The following is a 21,305-nucleotide window of genomic DNA, read 5'->3' on the forward strand; positions in this document are numbered from 1 at the left end:
GGAGGAGGGGAGAAGGAGGAGGAGGGGAGGAGGGGAGGAGAAGAGGAGGAGAGGAGGAGGAGAAGAGGAGGAGGAGAAGAGGAGGAGGAGGAGAAGAGGAGGAGGAGAAAAGGAGAAGGAGAGGAGGAGGAGAAGAGGGAGGGAAGAGGGAGGGAAGAGGGAGGGACGAGGGAGGGACGAGGGAGGGAAGAGGGAGGAGGGGGAGGAGAAGAAGAGGAGGAGAAGAAGAAGAGGGGGGAGGAGATGAGGGGGAGGGGAGGGGAGGAGATGAGGGGGAGGAGATGAGGGGGAGGAGATGAGGGGGAGGAGGAGAAGAAGAGGAGGAGGAGAAGAGGAGAAGCGGAAGGAGAGGAATTACAAGATTAAGTGGAATATTGGGAAACATCAGAATGAGGTAGCAAGACAACTAGTGGAGATCAGGAGGAAGATGTAGAACATCATGATGAGCAGACAGACAATGTAATAACGAGGATTTGAGGAGACGGGTTGTACCCAAAGTAGGGGAAATACCCAGATTTAAAGAGGCTGGACCCAATGTGGGAGGAAGTATGAGAGCGTGGTACACCACCTATAGATGCCAGGACAAGCATCATGGGAACTCCATTTTAGGCTCTAAGAAATCAGTGATCGTTCTTTGGTTTGCTTAGAAGTGTGAGAATAACACCATCAACTATGAGAATACTTTGTCCCCCCAAAGCCGAACAATGTCTTGCCTTGGGAAGACTGGCAAAAGAAGAACAGAGTGCAGGAACCTTTAAGCCAGAGAGCCCATATTAGGAGGATTTTTTTACAACCCTTTGGTGAAGACTCTACAACCATTCAACCACAATTAACCTAACCTAAAAGGTAAACCAAACCTCTACAGTAGGTAGCTGAGGCAAGACAGTCAGGCTGAACCCAAGGGAATGGAAGAAAGTTCACAAAGTTAAGTTAGTTGACCCAGTTAACCAAAAGAAATCACAATGTAATACTGAAAAATATACACCTTAAATAATTCACACAACTAAGTACTTTAAGTAGACTTAACAATACAAATAACGTGAGTAAATAGTAAATTGTCAAAGATATAACCCACTTCTATAATATGATGTAGATTTAGTACAGAAGGTTAGACATATTAGATATAGCCACAAGGGACGGGAAGAAGAGGGAAACCATACAACCATTGTAATAATAATCACTGTCAGGACCCCAGATGCCAAGAGTGAACAGTCCCAATATTCCTAAACCTCAAAGACATAGCATTATGAATATTAAAAATGCACACCTAGCAGCATATGTAGGACCCAGAGGGAGAAAAAGGGGAACCTCTCACGGAAATATAGCTAGAGTTCACCAAAGGTTAGGGTACATTTAAACTAATTGTACAAATGCATTACATTCCCAGAGAAAACATTGCAATAACCCTAAAATAGATGCAATGTAAATCAGGCATTCTCATAGGCAGGAAGGCAATGCACGATTATATAAAACCACTTTTGCAGGCTAAAATTCCAGTCTTTGGAGGCCCAAGGGTGGCACAGGAAAGATGCCCAGCGGCAGGTAAGTAATCCAAAATCACTTTAGGAGAGTTGCAGGTAAGCCAAGTTCCCTACTAGAAATACCTGGAAAAATTCAGTAGGCACAGCTGCGGTTATAGGAAAAGGGGAGTCATGGTCCAGTTCTACCCCATTGTTGCAGCAAGGACAGCAACTGGCCTCAAGGGGCACCAATGGAGACCCTCTGTTAAGATATATTTCCAAAATCAGCCCTAGTGGGAGGATTTTGGGAGGTCACTATTTGTGGTAAACAGGGAAGAGACAGGGGTTAGCCAAAACCCAATCAAGGTAAGGTGGCTGAGCAGTCGAGGTGTAGTCTCGGGAAAAGTGTGAGAGTGGTCTAGGGCTACAATGAGACCACACAGGACAACATCAATAATTCAAGTTAGACAGCAAGTATATAAACATACATTTATTTATTAAGCCTTTAGATGCACACTAAGCATATATAAAAAAAATCACAGGTATGAATTGCCACACAAAACCTTATAAAACATATATACACATTCACTGCTGAAAGAAGAATTGCATATGAATCAACTGGCAGTGCAATACAGGTGATTAGTCAGATGGAAGGAACACTAGGCAGAACAATGCCTAACCAACACAGGAATAGCTTCCCAGACTTAAGTCCAACTCTGAGATGGTATGAGGCCTTGTGCCCAAAAGTCCCAAAACACAGTTTCTTCAGGTGAGGTTATTTAGAAAGGATGCAGTGGGCTGTGGGGTTGCTTATAGAAAGTTTCCAAAAGATAAGTATTCAGTAAACTTCAGGTGAGTACTTACCTCAATCCCACACACTAGGATAGGCCTAGGGAGGAACCCTTAACCCAGGTTCCACCATCGAAGGTCCGGACAGAGCGAGTCAGGGTCAGGAGTTTACACCCAGTGCAACCCTATGGAAGACTGGGGGGAGAAAAATAGGTATGTTAACTTGCCGCCCCTTTCTCTTTCACTGTTGATGTGCCGGAATCAGCTGGGGACACAATCTTCTAAACTTTGTCCGGTCAAGTAAGGCCCAGGGGTCGCAAGTGGAGAGGTCACTTTCGGCGGAAAGATTTAGCTTTGGTTGGTTGCAGTGCATCAGAAATATGGATCGGGACTAGACCGTCCCAGCCTCCTTCTATGGCACACTCACAAACCCCACAGCTTTCCCGAGGAAAGAATTTCTATACAAGACATTTCTTGACCTGAGAAGGCAGGAAAAAGGCCAAAGAACAAGACAGCCAAAGAACAAGGGAAAAACCTCTATATAATTATATTTATATTATAATTGTTATTTTAGAATACGCTTAATACCAGAGAGTGGCTTTTAAGCGCAGGATCGGGATTCAAACCTGTGTTGCACCAACGTTGAGATGGCATGAGGCCTAAATAGTGATTTTGGAGCACGGATGTGGATTATTTCTCTACACCATGTCCCAGCCTTGTTTGTGTCATTGCATGGTTGTACATGAAGAGTATGCTTTTTCCACTATAAATCCAGGATCGAAGGTTCCAGAATGAGAAAAAAATATATACATCTAGACTGGATGGACTGCTCGTGTGTGGAATTGGACAACTTGAATTGTCTGTAGGATTAACATAAGGTGCACAGCACAATTAACACATGAAGCAGCTCAATCCATTTATTTACTTTGATTTGTAGGTATCGCCATTCTCTCGGTAGCTGCTTCACCAGACTTGGCCATGGGAATTTTACTGATGTACGGCAGATGTTAGGCAGGTAGTGGGATATGCGGTGGTAAAATAGGGAGCATAGGGGCTTAGAGTTAAGAGGGGTGGTGGAATAGGGCCTGCACCCCAAAGGAAAGACTGCAGTAAAATGGGGTTGATCCGCACATTTTGCAGTGGGATGGTTCCAATACCAATTAAGGCTGCTTTCTTTTTTAATTTTTAGGAACAGGTAGGCAGTTTTCAGTTTTTTTGTATTATGGGGATTTAAAAGTTCAGCTTTCAACAAAAAGTTAATTTTTTGCTTATTAAACTATTAAGCAGCTTTGCCCATTTTTCATTCAGTTGACCGTTCTTTCCAAAATGTTTGAGCTGCATTGGGGTCTTGGCTTTACTTTTAATGAAGGATGGAATTGTGCATATGAAAGGGTCAAAGAAGATTAACTTGCCCCATGACCATTTACCATTAAATGCTTCCTGCTAAGCAGCCCTTATCTGACAACAGGGATGTCGATCACAGCTCCCACAAAAGAAACTGCACTCAATAGCCAGGTAGGAAGCCCATTAATGACAGCTTTCATCTTAACTTGCACCTTCAGACCCGACTGGACCCCACCCATTGCCTGAAGCTACGCCCCTGGCTTCACCCAGTGTGAGGGACCACAGCTCATCTGTCTCCGCCCGCCAGACATCTTGCAATCTGCATGCATGTCAGAGCTGAGATTTGGGAGGTGGTAGGGATGCAAGGGGGTTTTCTACTAAGGCAGCCTCCGCATTTGAAGACGAATTCCAGACTATTGTTCCACATGCCCAATCTCATCCTCCACCGCTAGGTTCCCAGTTTGTCCCCCGACCTAGAATTTTTTTATTTTATATTTCAGTTATTTTGGTCCATATGCAGGACACAAATAACCCAGCGTTCCCATCTTCGGCAGATGGTTGCTCTCTTTATGTTACGCATTTTACGGGTCAGCCTTTTATAAATTACAAAATCAAGTATTGGGTAAGAATGTATATCGCTAGCAGCTGAGATTAACCGGTTATTCTGCCTTTCAAAGTTCAATAGTTGGTCAAAGCCGTGGGAGAAATTAGAAAATGCTTTTCGTGTTTAACTGGAGAGTATTTTTTATACAGAATTCCAACAAAATGCTGCCATAAACTTTGGATACAGTGACAGCAATAAAACTGACCTTCCGCAGTTGATCCGTCAGCTCCAGATCCTCCTCTTGCTTTTGGCTGTCTATGGGATCACTGGGTACAACAGGAATGGAGGGGGGTGGTGTGTGACCAGCTAGAATACAAGGGAAGGAATAATCAGTTGCCTGGAGACAGCATTAATAACAAATGCATACATTACGAATATTGGGGAATGGTAGAATAATTGCAATAATGTCAATCATGTATGGATTTGAAAATTAAGGATATCCATTAAGACAATATGACATTCATGTGTAAACCATATGCACCCAACACACGATTTCCTGATTTCCTACAGTAGTACAAAACTGCTCTTAAGAGTAGATTCCTTTTTGTGTGAAATGCCCTCCACACACGAGTCCCCCAGCACTTCTGCTCGACTCTTGGATTTTTGACTAGTTCTCCTGAGTGACTGAGAACCCTTTTCCCACACTCGCTCATTATTTTACTCTGCTTTTGTGAACCCTTTTGACCTCTTCTTGGTATTTCTTTTTGGAGTTATGCTTTCCTCCAAGGCATCTACCTTTAACTAAAGCGGCACACAGCACTTCATGTGGATTGTTACTGGGAGCTCCTAGAGCCTCCACTTTCTTGTTTCTTCATTGTCCTGACTAATTCTTGTAGTAACCAGATCCTTTTAAACCTACATGTGTTTTATTTTGAGAGATCAGCACACCCCACCTTATGGGGAGTCCCGAGGGGAGACATTGTATCCCTGTTCTCACCTCTCCAGTTAATCTTTGGTAACTGTGACACTCTGTTCAAGCTTGTGGCAGTGTACCTTTTTTGCATGACTTTTTGTGGACTTTCGTTGCAAGCTTTCTGCGCAGCTGCAGTAGAGGACACAAGGGACACCATTTGCCCAAAATGAAGGCTGTACTTTAAGCCATGAACAAGATGACTTGTCCTTTGAGGTCTTATTCTACCTTTCTGGGTGGGGGAAGATTCTCTGGTCAGTTTGTCTTAAGAGGTAGCTCCCAAGGAAAGCCTGCAAAGATTCTCGAGTGACTGGCAGGACAGGAAATGGGGGAGGTGACCGAAAATCCCCCGTCATCTGTCCTGCAGTGTGCCGGACAGAAACCAGTTCAGACTGGGATGCTGACTGTCTTCATTGGACAACCACCCCCAAAGTTTGAATGGGGCATGGGTCTTGATTGGTGGACTCAGCCACTGTTCATGGATAAATTCAAAGGTCCTGGAGCTGAAACTCTGAGTCGACCACTGGAACACAAGATTCCATGAAGAAGGTGACTTTCAGTGATCGCCAGAGCCTGCGGAGTAACCGCTTCTGTCCCGACCTCAACTTTTAAGCGACGGGAAATATCCGAACATTACTTCCTCCCTTGGACTGGTGGGCTCACCTGTCCCAAGACTAATCACAATTTGTGCAATCCCTGGAAGAACTGCAACCTCCACAGCCTGTGTTGGGTAAGAATTAGTGCAGTCCAATTGGTGTGGGACTACACAAGACTCCTCTCTTGGTATTAGGTAACCCCACAGTTTAATATAGGCCTGTACTACACAAGTTGGTAGTGTGACTGAGCAGCCAGGCTTCTCTTAAAAGGGGTAATGTGAGCTGTAGAACTGTACAATGACATCAGTAAACACAAGTTTCCAAGTAAACACTTACACACTTAATTCTAATAAATGATTTATTTTTAAACAAAGATAATTAAAGCATTCCTTAAAAATCAGTAATTAGCTGTAACATTAATCCGAAGTTAGGATTCAATTTTAAAAAATGAACAATAAAGCAGGTTGGTAATTCATTCATGTGTTACACATGTTCCAGCACCCGGAGGTGACGTCATTTGAGGTCAATATAGCATTTATATAGTATCACTTTGGCAATATTGTGTTTTCAAGGAAGGAAAAGGTTAGGGTTAGGCCAGAACAGATTGATAGGTAATAAGAACAGTTAGATTCATCCAGTGGGATGGAGGCAGTCAATTATCCCAGCATTAGTGTTCAACATTTAAAACTGGTAAGGGAACTAGCACTGTCAAAGCCAATAGGTTCAGAAGGAAGCCTTCAGGGAGCCCGGACAGCCATAGTCAATGGACAAAGTCAAAGTTCTGGTGCTCTTCTTAGAAAATAGTTCTTAGTCAGTTTTCAAAATAGAAATCACAGCAATTCAGGAGGAGTCACCTTTGGAAAGCAGAAGCTGTAAGGCCAATGCAGGAAAGTTGAGGTCAACTTAGTGTAGGGTTAAATCACACTCCCAAAGATAGGAAGTACCCCAAACGGCAAAAGGATAACGTACCCAAAATCCCACAGTATGATATGATATGGCATTTGTAACATGCCTATACACAACGCGCCTCCACACCTTCGAAATAAAGACGTTGTTCCAGCTGGGTGCCTTCACGATGGAATGCAGTAGACCCTTGTTACTGGTCCTTGGCCGTGGTGACGAAAGGGAGGACGTCTGGTGGGCTCCTATAGCAGCACTTGGGAGAGGGTCTCGGCAGCAATGGATTTCTGTCGATTCAGCGGCTTTGTGGTTTTGGCACCTTTTTCTTGATCACTCGGACCTGGACTCTGGTGAGGGGTCTCTGGACATGGATTTCCTGCTTCTGTAGGGACATCTGGATGCCAAACCAAGTTTTGTCTGGATTCGCACTTTGGAATACAATGCACTCACAGGTGGTCGAGTTACCCCGGGTATTCGGATTCTGCAGCCTTGGAAAGTCACAGCAAGTAGGGGGCTGCACCAAAATAGATTTTGTCTTGAGGCTAGTCGGACCGATCAGCCTAGGGGAGGAAGTCGTTGCATACAGGTCTTCCCTGTCGATTTGAAAACAGGGTCAGCACAGCTGCAGGGCTTCACAGGGTCCTTTGCGGTCCAGGAGGGTGGCTGCTGGCGTCTTCGCTCGTCTTCTGCTTAGGCGGTTGTCCTCCAGTGGTCCCAAAAACCTTGCTTTCTATGTGCAAGTTCCCATTCATTCACAGCCCTAGGCTGTCAATCACACAGCAGGGTGGCTGTCCTCCAATTGGAACTGGTTTCACTGAGGCACACCTAGAGACAAATGACAGGGACATTTCGGGACCCTACCTCACTTCCTGACTTTCCAGACATACTGAAGCCCGCCAAAGGCAAGACACACAAAGGACTCAAACCTGATGATGCAAACAACAGAGTAAAAGCCCGGAAGAAACTAACAACAAATGGCGAAAAAAAGACAACGGGGGCCATTTTGAGAAAATTGTCACCCTTGGGTGCAGCATTGCAGCAGAGGTATCAGCCTGCAGATACATGTCACTAGGTAGCAAAAAAGAAACCACTGCCACCAGCCATTCAAGTGAGTTAGTGTAACAAAATGTTACATGAGGAAAGGTTTAAAGGAATTACTAGGTAACCCCCTAGCACTCCACATAGGGTGGTGTGTGCTGGACCCATAAAGTAAAGGTAAGACAGGATGGGGTCATCCTACTATTCTTGGGTACAGTAGTTCATCCAAGAAAATGTATTTACACATTAAGAGAAGTCCAAGGTACTTCTCCGTGGCACTGCACAAAAGTTGCTGTGTGTCACAATGCAAAAGCAGATGTCTACGGAGTTTACCAGACTCCATAAAACAGTAAGGAACATAGAAAATCAGTCAGGAAAACACATATCCACTCACTCAGGAGTACAAATCAAATTAAAAGGCCCTTTGTCCAGCAAGAGAGCAAGGTGTCTAAGGGTAAAGGGAATTGGCACAAAAATGAAAATTCTCCCCAACAGCCTGCAATTCACCAATACTCGGGGACCTAAGCTGTATTGCTGTGCATAGTCGCCTGGAGCACAGTTTCACTTGGAAGTTTGTGGGCAACCTCCTAAGCCTGCAGTGACTCAAGCCAGCTACTCAAAGTTCCCTCACCAGAGATGAGGACCAGGAGGTGTAGAAGAGTCTACCGCTGCGACAACCGTGCTTTATTCAATACTGAAAAAGACACCAACAAGCCAGAACCGCAAAGATCTTTTGCTGGACATCTATCTGCACAAGAGTTGTCCTCAGACCCACCGAAGTCCCTTTCTTCTTTCGCTCAGACAGAGAAACCTGTGACCAGGTCCACTGTCACCTCACTGCTGAAACCGTCCTGCAGCAAATGCTTCTTCACTTGAAAGTACATTCCTGCTCCTGGTAAAACTTACCTGGAGTCTGCTTGTTTGATTCTGGGGGCTGCAGATAGCTTGCATCTTGTACCCCTCCAGGTCTCCGTAGAGTTACAATTGGGTGGAAAACCCATTGTACTCTAATCCTACCTTAGTACATTGGTCCTTGGGCCAATCTTTCAAGGAAACATCCTAATTCCCTTATTTTGTAAAGCCTAACTTGTACTTGCCTGCAAACCCAGAAGAGATCCTGTTGGACTCTGCCACTCCGAACCCTGTACTCTGTTTTACCGCATTTCCTGCTCAAACCTGGTCACTGGTAGCCCAGGGGCCCCCTCTGAACATTGTGAGACTCACATAAGATAGGGTTGGACTTTTTAAGACAGGCTGGAACAAAGTTAATAAAAGTTATATATGTTTCATATGGTTTTACTAAGTGATTTGTTAGTGAAAAAGCTATTCTAATGTGACTACAACTGTGGTTTACTATCTAAAGAATATTACAAGTGTTCTTCTATTGTTTTATAGTGTTGTGTATATGTTAAAATGACTATTTGTTATATAACTTTTGAGCGCATCAGTATTTTCTTGGACTAAGTATGCTCAGAGTTCTTTGTACCTCATTACAGCCCTCCTCTCACAGACTAATCCTGGCTGCTTGCAAAACCTTTGGGTGGTTCAGGCTAAATTAATTAGTGTAACCCTGTTCACCCAAGGTAGGCTTTTTCTAAGTGCGGTCTCAGATAGTACTTTTAGGCAAAGTTTGTATGCAGTACCCTCTGGGAACACTGCAAACAACTGATTACAGGTATAGGAAACACAACCTTTGGTATAAGCTTGTACTACACCGTTTTGATAGCGACTTGAGCAGCTAGGCTTATCTCAAGAGGGGTCAATGTGATCTGTAGGGCAGTTACGCCGAGATTCACAGTGACAAGTATTAAAAAAAAAAACACTTACACTCAAGGTTTCTTGAATACACAATTATTAATTTATCAGTCAGAATAAGCCTGCTTCAGAAGGGAGCAATAGAATAGTAACACAAATACACTTCAATACTGTACACTCAGTTTCTAAATCAGTAAAGACCCTTTTGGGATGGCCCACAGACACAACCTACAAACTCGGGAGACTTCAATAGGGTGCTGGGGACATTAATATCTTACTGTTGGCATTTTGAATACTGTTATAAGTTGGCAAAAGGAAAAGGTTATTAGAACAACAGGAGATCACAAATATTCTTTAGCAGGCAAATACTTTTGGATCCCCACAGCAAAGTCATTCAGTATGACAGGCTAGGCCAAAGTCAATGGGCAAACGTCTTATATAGGATGAAGCACTTCTGGTAGGTAAGTAGAACCATCTTTGCACAATGTTTTAGAAGTCTTTGAAGAAAAGAAGAATCAAATGTAGGGCCACAAGCCATTAGACTTGTGAGTGAGTAGTAGAAGATGAAAGCAACTCTACAGCAAGAGACAAGTTCTCTCAGACTTTATACAGTACCTTTGAATGGAAGAAAAGATGCAGCGGATGACTTCTGTTCCTGTGCAGCTCTGCAGATCTCACTGTTCCTGGCCCTCAGTCGTGGGGACAAGAGGGAGGACTTGTGAGGACTCCTGCACTGAAATGGGACGGTCACCACTCGTAACCGGCAATCTTCAAATCAGTGGCTGTTCAGTGTTTCAGCTCCTCGGGTCTACCGCAAATAGCAACACTGCGGTTCCTGGCTGTCAAGATGGACTTTCCTTGCTTCTGGGGCCCCACACTCTGTTGAGGGGGCTCAGGCTCGGTCAGTCCGGCTTCCTGGGAGTCTGGAGGATCTTCCTGAAGCTCTAGGCCAGCTTAAAAGCAACGCACACAATCTGGTGTTCCTCTCCCTGGCTATACGGTTTCCAGCAGCAACTCTGTGGAAATTCAACTAGCTACGAGAAGGATGTCCAGGCTTACCTTGGAGTTGATTGGTCCCACCATCTCAAGGGGAGAAGTCGTCCTTGCAGGGGCTTCTCGGTCGAAACGAATTTGGAGTTTCAGCACAGCAGCAGGGCTTCACTGGACAAACCACCTGTCCAGGACTTGCAGCAGGCGTACTCTTCAATTTCTTCTTCAGTTCCTTCGTCCAGTGGTAGACTCTGCCTTCCAGGCCGAAAGCCTCGCCTTTTATTCAGTTCTCTCTCATTCATTCCAGCATAGCTGTCAATCACCCAGCAGGGTGACTGTCCTTGCCGGACAGTCAGCTGGCCAATCACTACGGAGGGCATTCAGGTCTCCTAGGAGACTAAGCACAGGGAGTTTCGGGCATATCCTTCACTTCCTGCCCACCCCAGACACCCTGGAGCCAGAGGTGTGCTTCACTTGTGAATCCCGCCAAAGGCAAAGCGAACAATGGGACCAAACCTGGTTTGGCGCGCAGAGTAAATGTCAAAAAGGACCTTTGTAAAAAAGAAAAGGCGAAAAAAGAAGACTTGGGCCATTTTGACAAAAATGGCACCCATGGGTGCTTTACTGCAGCCGCGAATGCAGCCCGCAGTAAATGCACACCACGGTAGTTAAAACAAAACCACTGCCACCAGCCATTCTGTGAGGAAAGGGTAACCTAAAAATGTTACATGAGAAGCTAGACAACGGGGATACTAGTTAGTGTGTGCTGGGTCTAGGAATTTAGAAAGACTAGTAAAGTCAATTTCATTTTACATTCTCTGGGAAACAGTAGTTTATCCCATTGAAGGTATTTAAACCTTGGGATGGACTAAAAGGCTCCCTGTGTCAAAGTACTGAGGGTGCTGTGTGACACACATGAAAAGATGATACCTATGGAGTTGTCTAAAACTCCATAATCAAAGAACACAAGAGTAAAACATACATCAAAATACAAGAGAGAGTGGGAAAAAAGGCTCACACTCTCTCCAGGTAAAAAAATCAAGTCCTTAAAATCCAGCAAAGCTGCTGGGGGTCTCTAAGGTGGAGGGAATTAGCACATTCCTGAGAATTCTCCCTAACAAATACTTTTGTAAAAACCCATAACAACTGCCAATACATCTTAGTAATCATTGCCGCCACCCCTGTTTATGGACTCTAGGCCCTACCCCAGCTCTGCACCTCGATCTTAACCACTAGAAGACCCTCCTAGGTAAGGAGAATACATTACATTGGCAGGGCACCTGGCCCTTAGATCAGCAGCACAGCTACCCATCAAACAAACATCTGCTGATAGGTGAACTTATAACAGAAGACCCTAATACCTGTGGACGGAAGATGGACGTTTTGGGCACTTCTAGCCTGTGATCGCAATCCAATATGCCTATTTCCAGGACTATTATATATAGACCATACATGGTATCCATCTTCATGATGGGTTATCCATTACTAGTACTACTGCAGCAAGGCATAAAATAACCAGTGTCGCATACCAATTTGCTATGCAATTCTGTAGGTTTGCTAGTCAAATGAACACTTGTGGAGCACAGTTAGCTATTTAAGTTGCCCTCTTCAATGAAAACAAAGCTCGTCCCTGCATTCCTCTCTTGCAGTCAGTTCTCTCTTCACCCTCTTTTCTCTGTTCACTTCAGTGCTAATGGAGGGAACGTGCAGCAGTAATCCTCTCCTCCACTCAAGTGCCAAAGGCATGTGTAGGAGTGCTAGGCAACAATTTATTTTTCAAATAATTGCAAACCAGAAGTAATAAAGATGATACTTTTATTACACTTTTTATATCCTGTCTGGCATAGGCAAGTTTGTCAACTTTAGATCTTTTAAAGACAGTCATGCAATTCTGTTCCTAAAATGTAACTTGTTAAATAATACATAATTACAGTATTGAAACTCTCCATGCTTTACAGTAAAGTTTAGGTTAGTGTATCTGAATTTCATAGTATCAATTACATTTCATTTTGTTGGGGAAGATGCATCATGTTGACTAGTGAACTTTTTAAAATGTACATGATCACATGCTTTTGATGGCAAACCCAGTTCTGTAACCTGCAGGTTGCATACATCTTGCAAATGGTGCTCAACCAATACTCCTTGACATTCTATATTATCACCCTGTTGCTTTCTACCATGTACTCTGAAAGTGAGATGACCAAAAACTACAATATTCCACCTAGTTTGGACAGTGCTCTGCCTGCTATGCAATCCACTCCGCTTAGTCTCCTTCTTCCCTCTTTCATAATAAATACACAAAGCAAACTAAATGATTACGCAAAGTAGTGGATCAATAGTTCCATCCAATCTGTAGATCCACAGATCTACTGCAATACCAAACACTGTAGTTAGCCTCTAGAGCTTGCTTTGCTTCATGATTGTATTATATATTACCACCTGCAGGAGATAGCTGGCCAAACTGTTTTCAGAGCCTTTTTTATCATATCTATTTGTGTTCATTCATGCAGTTAACATTTTACAGACACTCCGCTATGATTAGCAAAGTCGTTTTGCCCATTCAAACAGTCGAGTAGACTTTATGAAGGGCGAGTAGCATTCACAAGAGAGGTTTGAAACTTTTATTTAACATCTACTTTGTTTGCAGTAATTGTCAAATAAAAGTTTCACTGTGCATGACTGGCCCTGGGTGGCAGCAGTGTGCCAAACAAAGTGGGTCTGTAGTGACATGCACCATTTTACAGAAATTGAATTTTAAATTGGTTGTCCTCCGTTGATATGGGTCGAATGTATTTCTCTTAGATTGAATAGGTAAACTAAGTTACCTGACCTGCATGTCTAGCTGAAGTTTAAAGAATTAGCCGGGCTTGACTCCTTTCACAAATGTCTTATTTCAGTGGTACGCAAAACTGCTGTATTGTTGCTCATTTTATGTCTTGGGTACAAATACCTTCTGGTGACATAATATTAGTACAACATTGCTAATCAAATGAGCCTGTTTGCTAATCAAAAACATTTTAATTAGCAAACTCTGCTAATCAATTTTTGAAAACTAATGTATGCCTTGCTGCAACCATTTCTACTGAACTTATTCGAAAAGGTCCAAACTCTTGACTGCACATATTTTACAATTAATTAATCAGGAAGCCTTTGATGGTGTCCGAGTTTTAGAACACCAATGTAAAGGCAGGAATCGAAAACAGCTACAACCTTGGTTAGGCAAACAACTGTCTTTGAAAGATTTAATAATGTCCATGCATGGCTCATGCAGGTCAAATTCAAAATATATGCCCATTCTCAAATAGCAGCCAAAATAAAAAATTGTCAAAACAAAAAATGCATATGATCTGCAGGTGTACCATTGCAGACGCTACCTCTGCAGTTAATGCAGACTGCATGATCCTTGCAGAATGTTTCTCCCAGATGTCAGAAGAACGGCAAATAAAGTGAAATTAGCTGTAATGGACAACCATGATAAAAATAAAGTTGACCACACCTTATGATGTCACGGTCCGAGCCCCCCCTATGGGTTTTAGCAGTTCTTCAGATTTCCCATTACGAACATTTTAATTTCCCACTTTCTACAACACACCCAATGTATATACTGCATACCACGCCGCCAGTTGCCCATCACTGTCCCTATAACTAGAACCATTCACCAAGTATTTTAGGTCACCACTGTATATGGGTGCATCTAACATCTTTGCTGGGTGTCAAGTGACTAAATATTGTGTGGTTCACAAGAACTTTGTGATCATTTGATTTTCTGTTGGGTTACAGAGAAAGAGAACCCACAACTGCTTTGGAACCTTTGCTTTTAACATGCCAAGAGTTTCTTGTACGCTTTGCATCCAGAAGAAGGACTCCCTTCTCCTGGATGCAAACAGTAGCTGGACTTCAAGGTGTTTTGTCCTAGTGACAGGGATAGAGTAGGAGCCTTTGTGACCAGGACGGTGCCTTTTTGTTGACTCACATGGACTTCCTGATGAGCACCAGAGTTTACGTTTAAGTAGGCAAATCCCTCTAGAGTTAAGGATAGATCGGTTTGGTTTCTCAGTTAATAAAAGTCTATAGCAACCATTATGTCACCACTTGGTCAATCTCTTCATTCCTTGACACTGGGGAACCGCAGAACCGTTGGGAGTACTAGTTTTCCGCCAAGAGGGGCAGGTAGAGAGATCGATGAGGAATCGATGGGAGGAACATTTGTTAAAATGGATTTATAGAATCTGGCCTGGTTACTAGTTATAGTGAATAGGGGAACTCCGAGAGGTTAGCCAAAACCCAAAGAAGGTAGCAATGGACAGAAGTCACAGCTATTCCCAGGAGAGAATGAGGGGGTCAGAGGTCCACAATGAGTCCATACAGTGAAGCACACAATAGAAGAAATTACTTACCATTAATGTTCTTTGTATGGATTCTTCTCCCACAGATTCCTCATCTTGATAGATAGTATCCAGCTTCAGCGGCTCAGAAAATGTTGACAAGGGAGTGCAGGGGGGTGGGGAGGATTAGTGCCACTCGGGATCGATCACTCCTGTGCGCCATTCCTCGATCGGACGCGACATCAGGCGGTGTATAAAAAGATGCACTTTGCCCCACACCTAGGTCCTCCCTATACCCCCAGGCTCAGCCTGCGAGAGGAAACGTACAGTAAAGGGGAAAGGCATTGAAACAACAATAGCAAACAACAATTGTTTGCTTACCTCCTTCAATATCTCAACCTTGTAAAAGAAACAGGGCGGTACAGCCAGCCAACTGCTGCAGCTAAAACACATCCCTCTGCACCACACGTCATCATGCACAGAAACAAGACAGCAGAATGAGATTGGAACTATGCCAGTGGACTTTCAAGCGGGGTAGGCTAGGAGGCAATGAGGAATCTTTGGAAGAAGAATCCATAGAAATAACATTACTGGTAACTAATTTCTCCTTCAGTGGATTGCACTCTGCCACATATTCCTCATCTTGATAGACTGCCAAAGCAGTAGTCATGCTGGAGGAGGGTTGCAAATCTAAGAAGCTCTGGAGGACCGCCTTACCAAAGTGCTAATCAGCCCAATGGGCTGAGTCAAAGCTGTAATGCTAGGCCAACTCACGTAGAGCAGACCACGTTCCTGCACAGCGAAATGTCTCTGACCGCCACTCCCCTCTGAAGAGCAGAGGAAGCCACACCACCTCCGGTAGAGTGGGCCCTAAGCCCTACTGGAACCTCCTTACCTGCAGACTAACCACATACGAAATGCACAGCACTATCTATTGTGAGATACGTTTCCTCCGTGACGGCTCACCCCAACCTGGAGTGTGAGAAGGCAAACAACTGGTCATCCTTCCTGAAGGAGCCATCCTGGCCAGGAAGAAACTCGGCACCCTCTTGGGATCCAACCTGTGGAGCCTCTCCTCGTCCTTGGAAGGATGGGGAGGATAAAATGCTGGAAGGTTTACGATTTAGCCCAGATTAAATTCCGACACCACCTTCTGCAAACACATAAGCCGCACCTTCAGAGAGCGCTTGCAATTTGCTGACCCTTCTAATGGATGCGATTGCCACCAAGAAGACTGTTTTCAATGTGACACGTATGATGGGAGCTGAATGCAAAGGCTCAACTGGAGCCGGCATCAGAAACATTAGGACTCGATTCAGATCCCAGTCAGGTACTGCAAAAGGCAAAAGGAGGAAAGTAATCCACACTAACCTTTAAAAACAGTGCCACCGCAGGAACAGTAAAGAAAGAGGGCGGCTCTAGCGTCCCCTTGAAAATGGACGCAGCCGCCCAAATACCCCATCCACTGTGCCCACTTGCAGACCCAAATTGGCTAGAGGTTGAGAGGGTCCAGGTGAAGCACGCTGCTTCCAGACTGAGACAAGAGGTCCATCCTCCAAGGAAGCCCGAGAGGTGGGCATACGGCCTGTTCAATGAGATTCGGGCACTGCCTCCCTCAGTCTGTGGCCATCAGGACCAGATGAGCCCTGCAACCTTCTGAGAACCCAAGGGATGACCAGAATTTGCAGGAATGCATAATGGAGGTCTCAGACCCACTCCATTAGAAAAACATCCCCAATGCCCCCCTGGGGGGAAATTCCCTCGAACGGAACTGCTTGCACATGGTAGATCTGTTTGCAATGGTGGACAACATGGTCGGGGTGCCCCATTTGGCAAATATATCTGACGTGATCCCCGGGCATAGCTCCCACTCATGGGAGACCGAGCTATACCTGTTCAGAGCGTCTGCCAACCCATTCTCCACCCCTGCCAGATGAGCTGCAGAGGCTGAGATGTCATTCACTAACATCTAGGACCATAGCTGAATGGCCTCACTGCACAGGGATAGTGACCTCATGCCTCCATGCTTGAGGTAGTGCATGGTCACAGTATTGTCCGGTAACATCAAGACATGTTTCCCCTGTAGAGCAGGCACAAACGCTGTAAGCGCCAGTCTAACTGCTTGCAGCTCTAGCAGATTGATGTGGCAATGTTTCTCCTTCCGTGACCAATGGCTGCGGATTGGGAGCAAGCCGCAATGGGCTCCCCAGCCCTTCAGCGAGCCATCCATGACCACCTGCTCTTGCGGCCAAGGTGCCTAGAAGGGTCCTCCTGCCAACATGTTTGGTCTGTCGTTCCACCAAATCAGGTCATTCCCCGCCGACCTGGACACCTGGCGTACATCCAACATCTGGCCCTAGTATTGCGACCACTGGCTCCTGAGAAGGCACTGAAGGGATCTCATGTGCAGCCTAGTCCACAGCACCAGGAAGATGCAGGATGCCATGATGCCCAGTAGGCGCAAGAAAAGAATGCGCATGACGGTAGATTGGGGAGGGCGGGGGGAGTCAGGAAAAGACTGACCATCTGCGCCACGTTAGTGACTTTCTGTGTGTGTGTCTGTGTCTCTGTCGTACCAGAGGGGCTAGAAAATATTACCAGATTTTCGTTGGTTATTCTAGTGTTTGTGCTGGCAGGGCTGTGACAAATGAGACCCTGTCTAGGTGGATCATTATCTGCATCTCAGAATGCCATGATCTGCCTGGAAGGATGTGTCTGAGGGTCTCCAGCCTCATTCTACCACAGGAATAGCTGCCACCTCTGTCCTGCAGAGAGGAGTCCCTGCCCTGGATACCTGTCAGGTGGCAACATGGGGTCTTTGACACATTTGAAAATCATTACTGCTTGTATTCCCTTATGGGCCAGGATGCCCGTTTTGGTAGTGCATTCTTCAAGAGCTTTCTGGTTTAGGTGGTGTCCTTGCTTTCCCCCCTCCTCCAGATTTACATAATGCTTTGGGAGTTTGTCATCGATGAAGAATTCAAAAGGATACATTAGAAGAACAAATTACTTACCTCTCTGTAATTGTCTTTCTGATGAATGTTGGTAGAAAAGATGCCTCTTTTGGCAGCTTTCCCTCCATAGTTTCTATGGACCGCGCCCAATCTTTTTGATTTGTTTGTTAACCTGTCCTCAATTTTTGAAGAGGAAGAAAAGCCTTCAGCTTCACTTGCACTGCCTTTTGTTCTAAAGTCCACTTAACCGTCTGCGTGTCCCTAAGAGCTCCTTGACCAGGAAATTCCCTGAAGCAGAACAACTCGCACTTCCTGCTGACACTGGAAGCGAAGAGGCCCACTTGAGGAGTCCCCCAACAGGAGAAGATCCCCCTCCAGAACTTCTTGACAGAGCTCCCTCTCATGGGAGGCCAAAGTCTTTCTGTTCAAGGCATCCGCAGTGATACTCTCTCTTCTGGTCAGATGCGATGCTGTTCTCCAGAGCCCAGAACCAGAGTCGCATTGTTGAGGTAGTTCATGGCCACTGTGTTGTCTGTCAGGATCAGCAGTCTTACGTTTTACAAAAGGGGGGGAGGTGAGAGTGACCAGGGCTAGCCTGCTCTCTTTCAGCTCCAAGTTGATGTGTTCCAAAGCAACTGCAGGATATTACAGCCCGCTTACTGTCGGATCCGATAGGTGAACGGCCGAACCAGCCAGACGCATCTGTGACCACCGTCACCTGCGGACAAGGTTGGCGAAACAATGCTCCCTTCTACAAGTGGTCTTGCACGGCCCACCACACGAAATCCTGAGCCATCTGGTCCGAGACCTGTAAAAGGTCCAACATGTGACCCTGATATTGCAGCCATTGGCAACGGAGAAGCCACCAACGCGATCTCAGGCGCAGCATCGCTTCCTGCACCACAAGGATACAGGAAGCCAGGATGCCCAGAATGCACAAGAAGGCCGAGGCCAGGACTCGTTCCTAGTACTCAAAGACATGTACCAGGTTCGGAACTCTGTCTTCTGGTGGGAATGCCCTGCAAAGAGGAGTGTAGAAGACTGCTCTGATAAATCGGAGAGACTGGGGTGGTGAAACCAAAGACTTGTTGTTCAGGGGAAAAGCACAGGATGTGCAAAAGGGTGCATGTGCAGAGAAAATGCTCCTTTGGCACCAAAATCTAAGTGGAGTTCCACCCCCTGCCTTGTTTTGAGCGTGGTACTAGTTCTATTGCACTCTTTAAAAGAAGCTGATGGACCTCCTCCAATAGGATGGGATCTGGAGGTAGGGTGGTAGGCTGAGGTCCGTGGGGCTCTGAATGAGTGGGAGACAATAACGATGAATGACGTGGTCTTGTACCATTCTGAGCCAAACAGAAAAAGTCTTCCTCCAACTGGTGTTGAGTGAGGGAGCCAGTCATTGAAGTTTTGCGCCTTGGGGAGGGAGCAGTGGGCGTAGCTGCATCTCCTCTTTGGCACAGCCTCTTGGAAAGCAGCTGCCTTGCAGTCTTCCTGGGGGGCAGGAGACGGCCTAACCATGGCATCTAGCTGCATAGATGAAAACCCTACCTCTGGCAGGCTGTGTGGAGGGCTGTTGCATGGCTAGCTCCAAACCCTTTTAGCCATGGCCTTTGACGATTGCACCTTCTGGAGGACATTGTCTGTCTTTGATCCGAACAGGTTCTGACCGTCGAAAGGCATGTCTAACAGCCTGTTATGTACATCGGCCACAAACCCCAATGTCCTCAACCAAGAATTATGCCAGAGTATAATCCTTGTGGCAATGGACCTGCCCACACAATCTGCGGTGTCCAAGCCAGACTGTAAAATTTGTCAGGAAGCCTCCCTGCCTTCAGCCACACGAGCCTGGAAACCATCATGCATCTCTCCCTCAGGGATGTGCTTGGCCACTCCTGCCACAGCAGACCACAGACCAAAAGAGAATTTGGGGAGAGCGCATTAAGTGTTCTTCACATGTAGGGTAAGGCTCCCTGGCTTGAACATCTCCTTGCCACAAGTGTCAAGTCTCTTTCTCTTCCCTGTCTGGAGGGAGGGAAGGGAAAGTGGATGTTTCCAAGTTTGCTGTCGTTGCCTGAACCACCAAACTTTCAGGGGAGGCATGAGAGGATAGAAATGCCCAATCAGAAGGCGCTGGGCGATATTTCCTTGCCAGATATCTATCAACTGCTTCAGCAGAGGCATGCTTTCCCCAAACCTCTGTTACAGGTGCCTCTACTGCTACATTGAGGGGCAGCAGTGTTTCCTTCTTAGGATCATCCAGGATATCACAAAGCTCGCACTGTATCTTGGATCTGGATGGAGCAGGAAGCCCCAAGGTCTCGGACAACTTGGCCATCATCCAATGGAAAGCGGCATGAGGCTTGCCCGGAGTGGGAGCTGGCAAGATATCCATCTCTGGTGACTAGTGCAGGCCACTGACGACCGCAAGGTCCTGAGCTAGCCTGAACACATCCTCACCTTCTCTGTAAAATTATTCAGGGAAATCACTCTCTTCCCTGGAAACTATGGGCTCCAACCCAAAAGGTACCCGATCATGCTCCTCATCGTAGATGCAATACATCTTTGACATGAAGGTGCCTCTTGGAAGGGGGAGCGTACTCCCGGGGAGCTTTAACCACAGAGATTGATCGGTGCAAAGGACGCACAGACTGCAGCACCCATAGGCAGGGTTGTACGGCACCTGGACACTTTGGTCATAAATGGAACCAGGCCTGAGCCCAAAGTTGTGTGCAGGAGTGGAATCCAGGAGACACAGTGGGACCAGTCAGTTCCCCGGCCAAAGCCAGAGAAGACTTAGTCTGCGCCATGGCAAAGATGCCCAACATCTTTTGGGAGAAAAGCCTCCCATTCCCGTTTAGTGGAGGACCGGGTGAGAAAAGGGACTTGTAGCTGCCTTCCTGGGACTCCCTGGATCGGTAGCCCCTCTTAGAAGAGGACGCAGAGTGACAGTGAGAGGAACCAGCCAGGGAGCAGAACCTCTTCCGGTGCTGCTGCTGCTTCTCCTTTTCCTCCTCTTTGTAAAGCACTGGTTTTTCAGGGCAGAGCTCTGCGTCGTGCAACCTCGAACGAGACCATGCCTCCATACTCTTCTCCTTGTGGAAGAAGGTGAAGAGTTTTGCCCCTCTTCCCCTTCCTCCCCCCCGCCGAGGGCCTTTGGCGGCATGGACTGGCACGACCCACAATCCTGTTTGTTCTGCTGCTCTCCCAAACACACACATATTTGGTGTGGATCCGAAACAGACATTGGTCGGTCGAAATTTGTACACGGCTTAAATCCAGAGGCCTTCTGCAGAGTCAGCATGGCATAAAGAAATAGATATTTAAGCAAACATGTTCCGATCAGTGACCAGAGTGCATGGAAAAAAGAACCAAGGTCATGGGGCATGGCACCTCAATATATACTGGCCCCGACGTCATGTCGGTGAGGGGCACATTGAGGTGTCGGAGCACGCCGACGTGGAGCCGTGCTGCACCCCCTGCGCCGGAATCAGCTGCGCTGGGATATGTGGCGGGTCAGAAGAAGGATGTGGACTCTGATCATTAATTTCACTGAATAGTTAATTTAAAGAAAAAGTTAACAGTCTATCTCTCCCTAGGCTATTCAATGTCCCTACCAAACAAAACTAATTAAGGTAGTCCG

The 21,305-nt window shown here is 45.9% G+C and overlaps 1 protein-coding gene across 6 annotated transcripts in view; it reads right to left on the reverse strand.

Moving 5' to 3' along the window:
- Positions 1-21,305, reverse strand: part of LRCH3 (leucine rich repeats and calponin homology domain containing 3) — a 1,351,362-nt gene that overhangs the window by 166,567 nt on the left and 1,163,490 nt on the right. For all 6 annotated transcript variants that reach the window (XM_069617579.1, XM_069617576.1, XM_069617577.1 and 3 more), the window contains one exon: positions 4,403-4,503. In XM_069617579.1, the coding sequence (XP_069473680.1) occupies positions 4,403-4,503 (101 nt within the window). The remainder of the gene's footprint in view (positions 1-4,402; positions 4,504-21,305) is intronic.

This window comes from Ambystoma mexicanum, chromosome 10, assembly GCF_040938575.1.
Source record: "Ambystoma mexicanum isolate Mex_15411 chromosome 10, UKY_AmexF1_1, whole genome shotgun sequence".
NCBI classification, from domain to species: Eukaryota; Metazoa; Chordata; class Amphibia; order Caudata; family Ambystomatidae; genus Ambystoma; species Ambystoma mexicanum.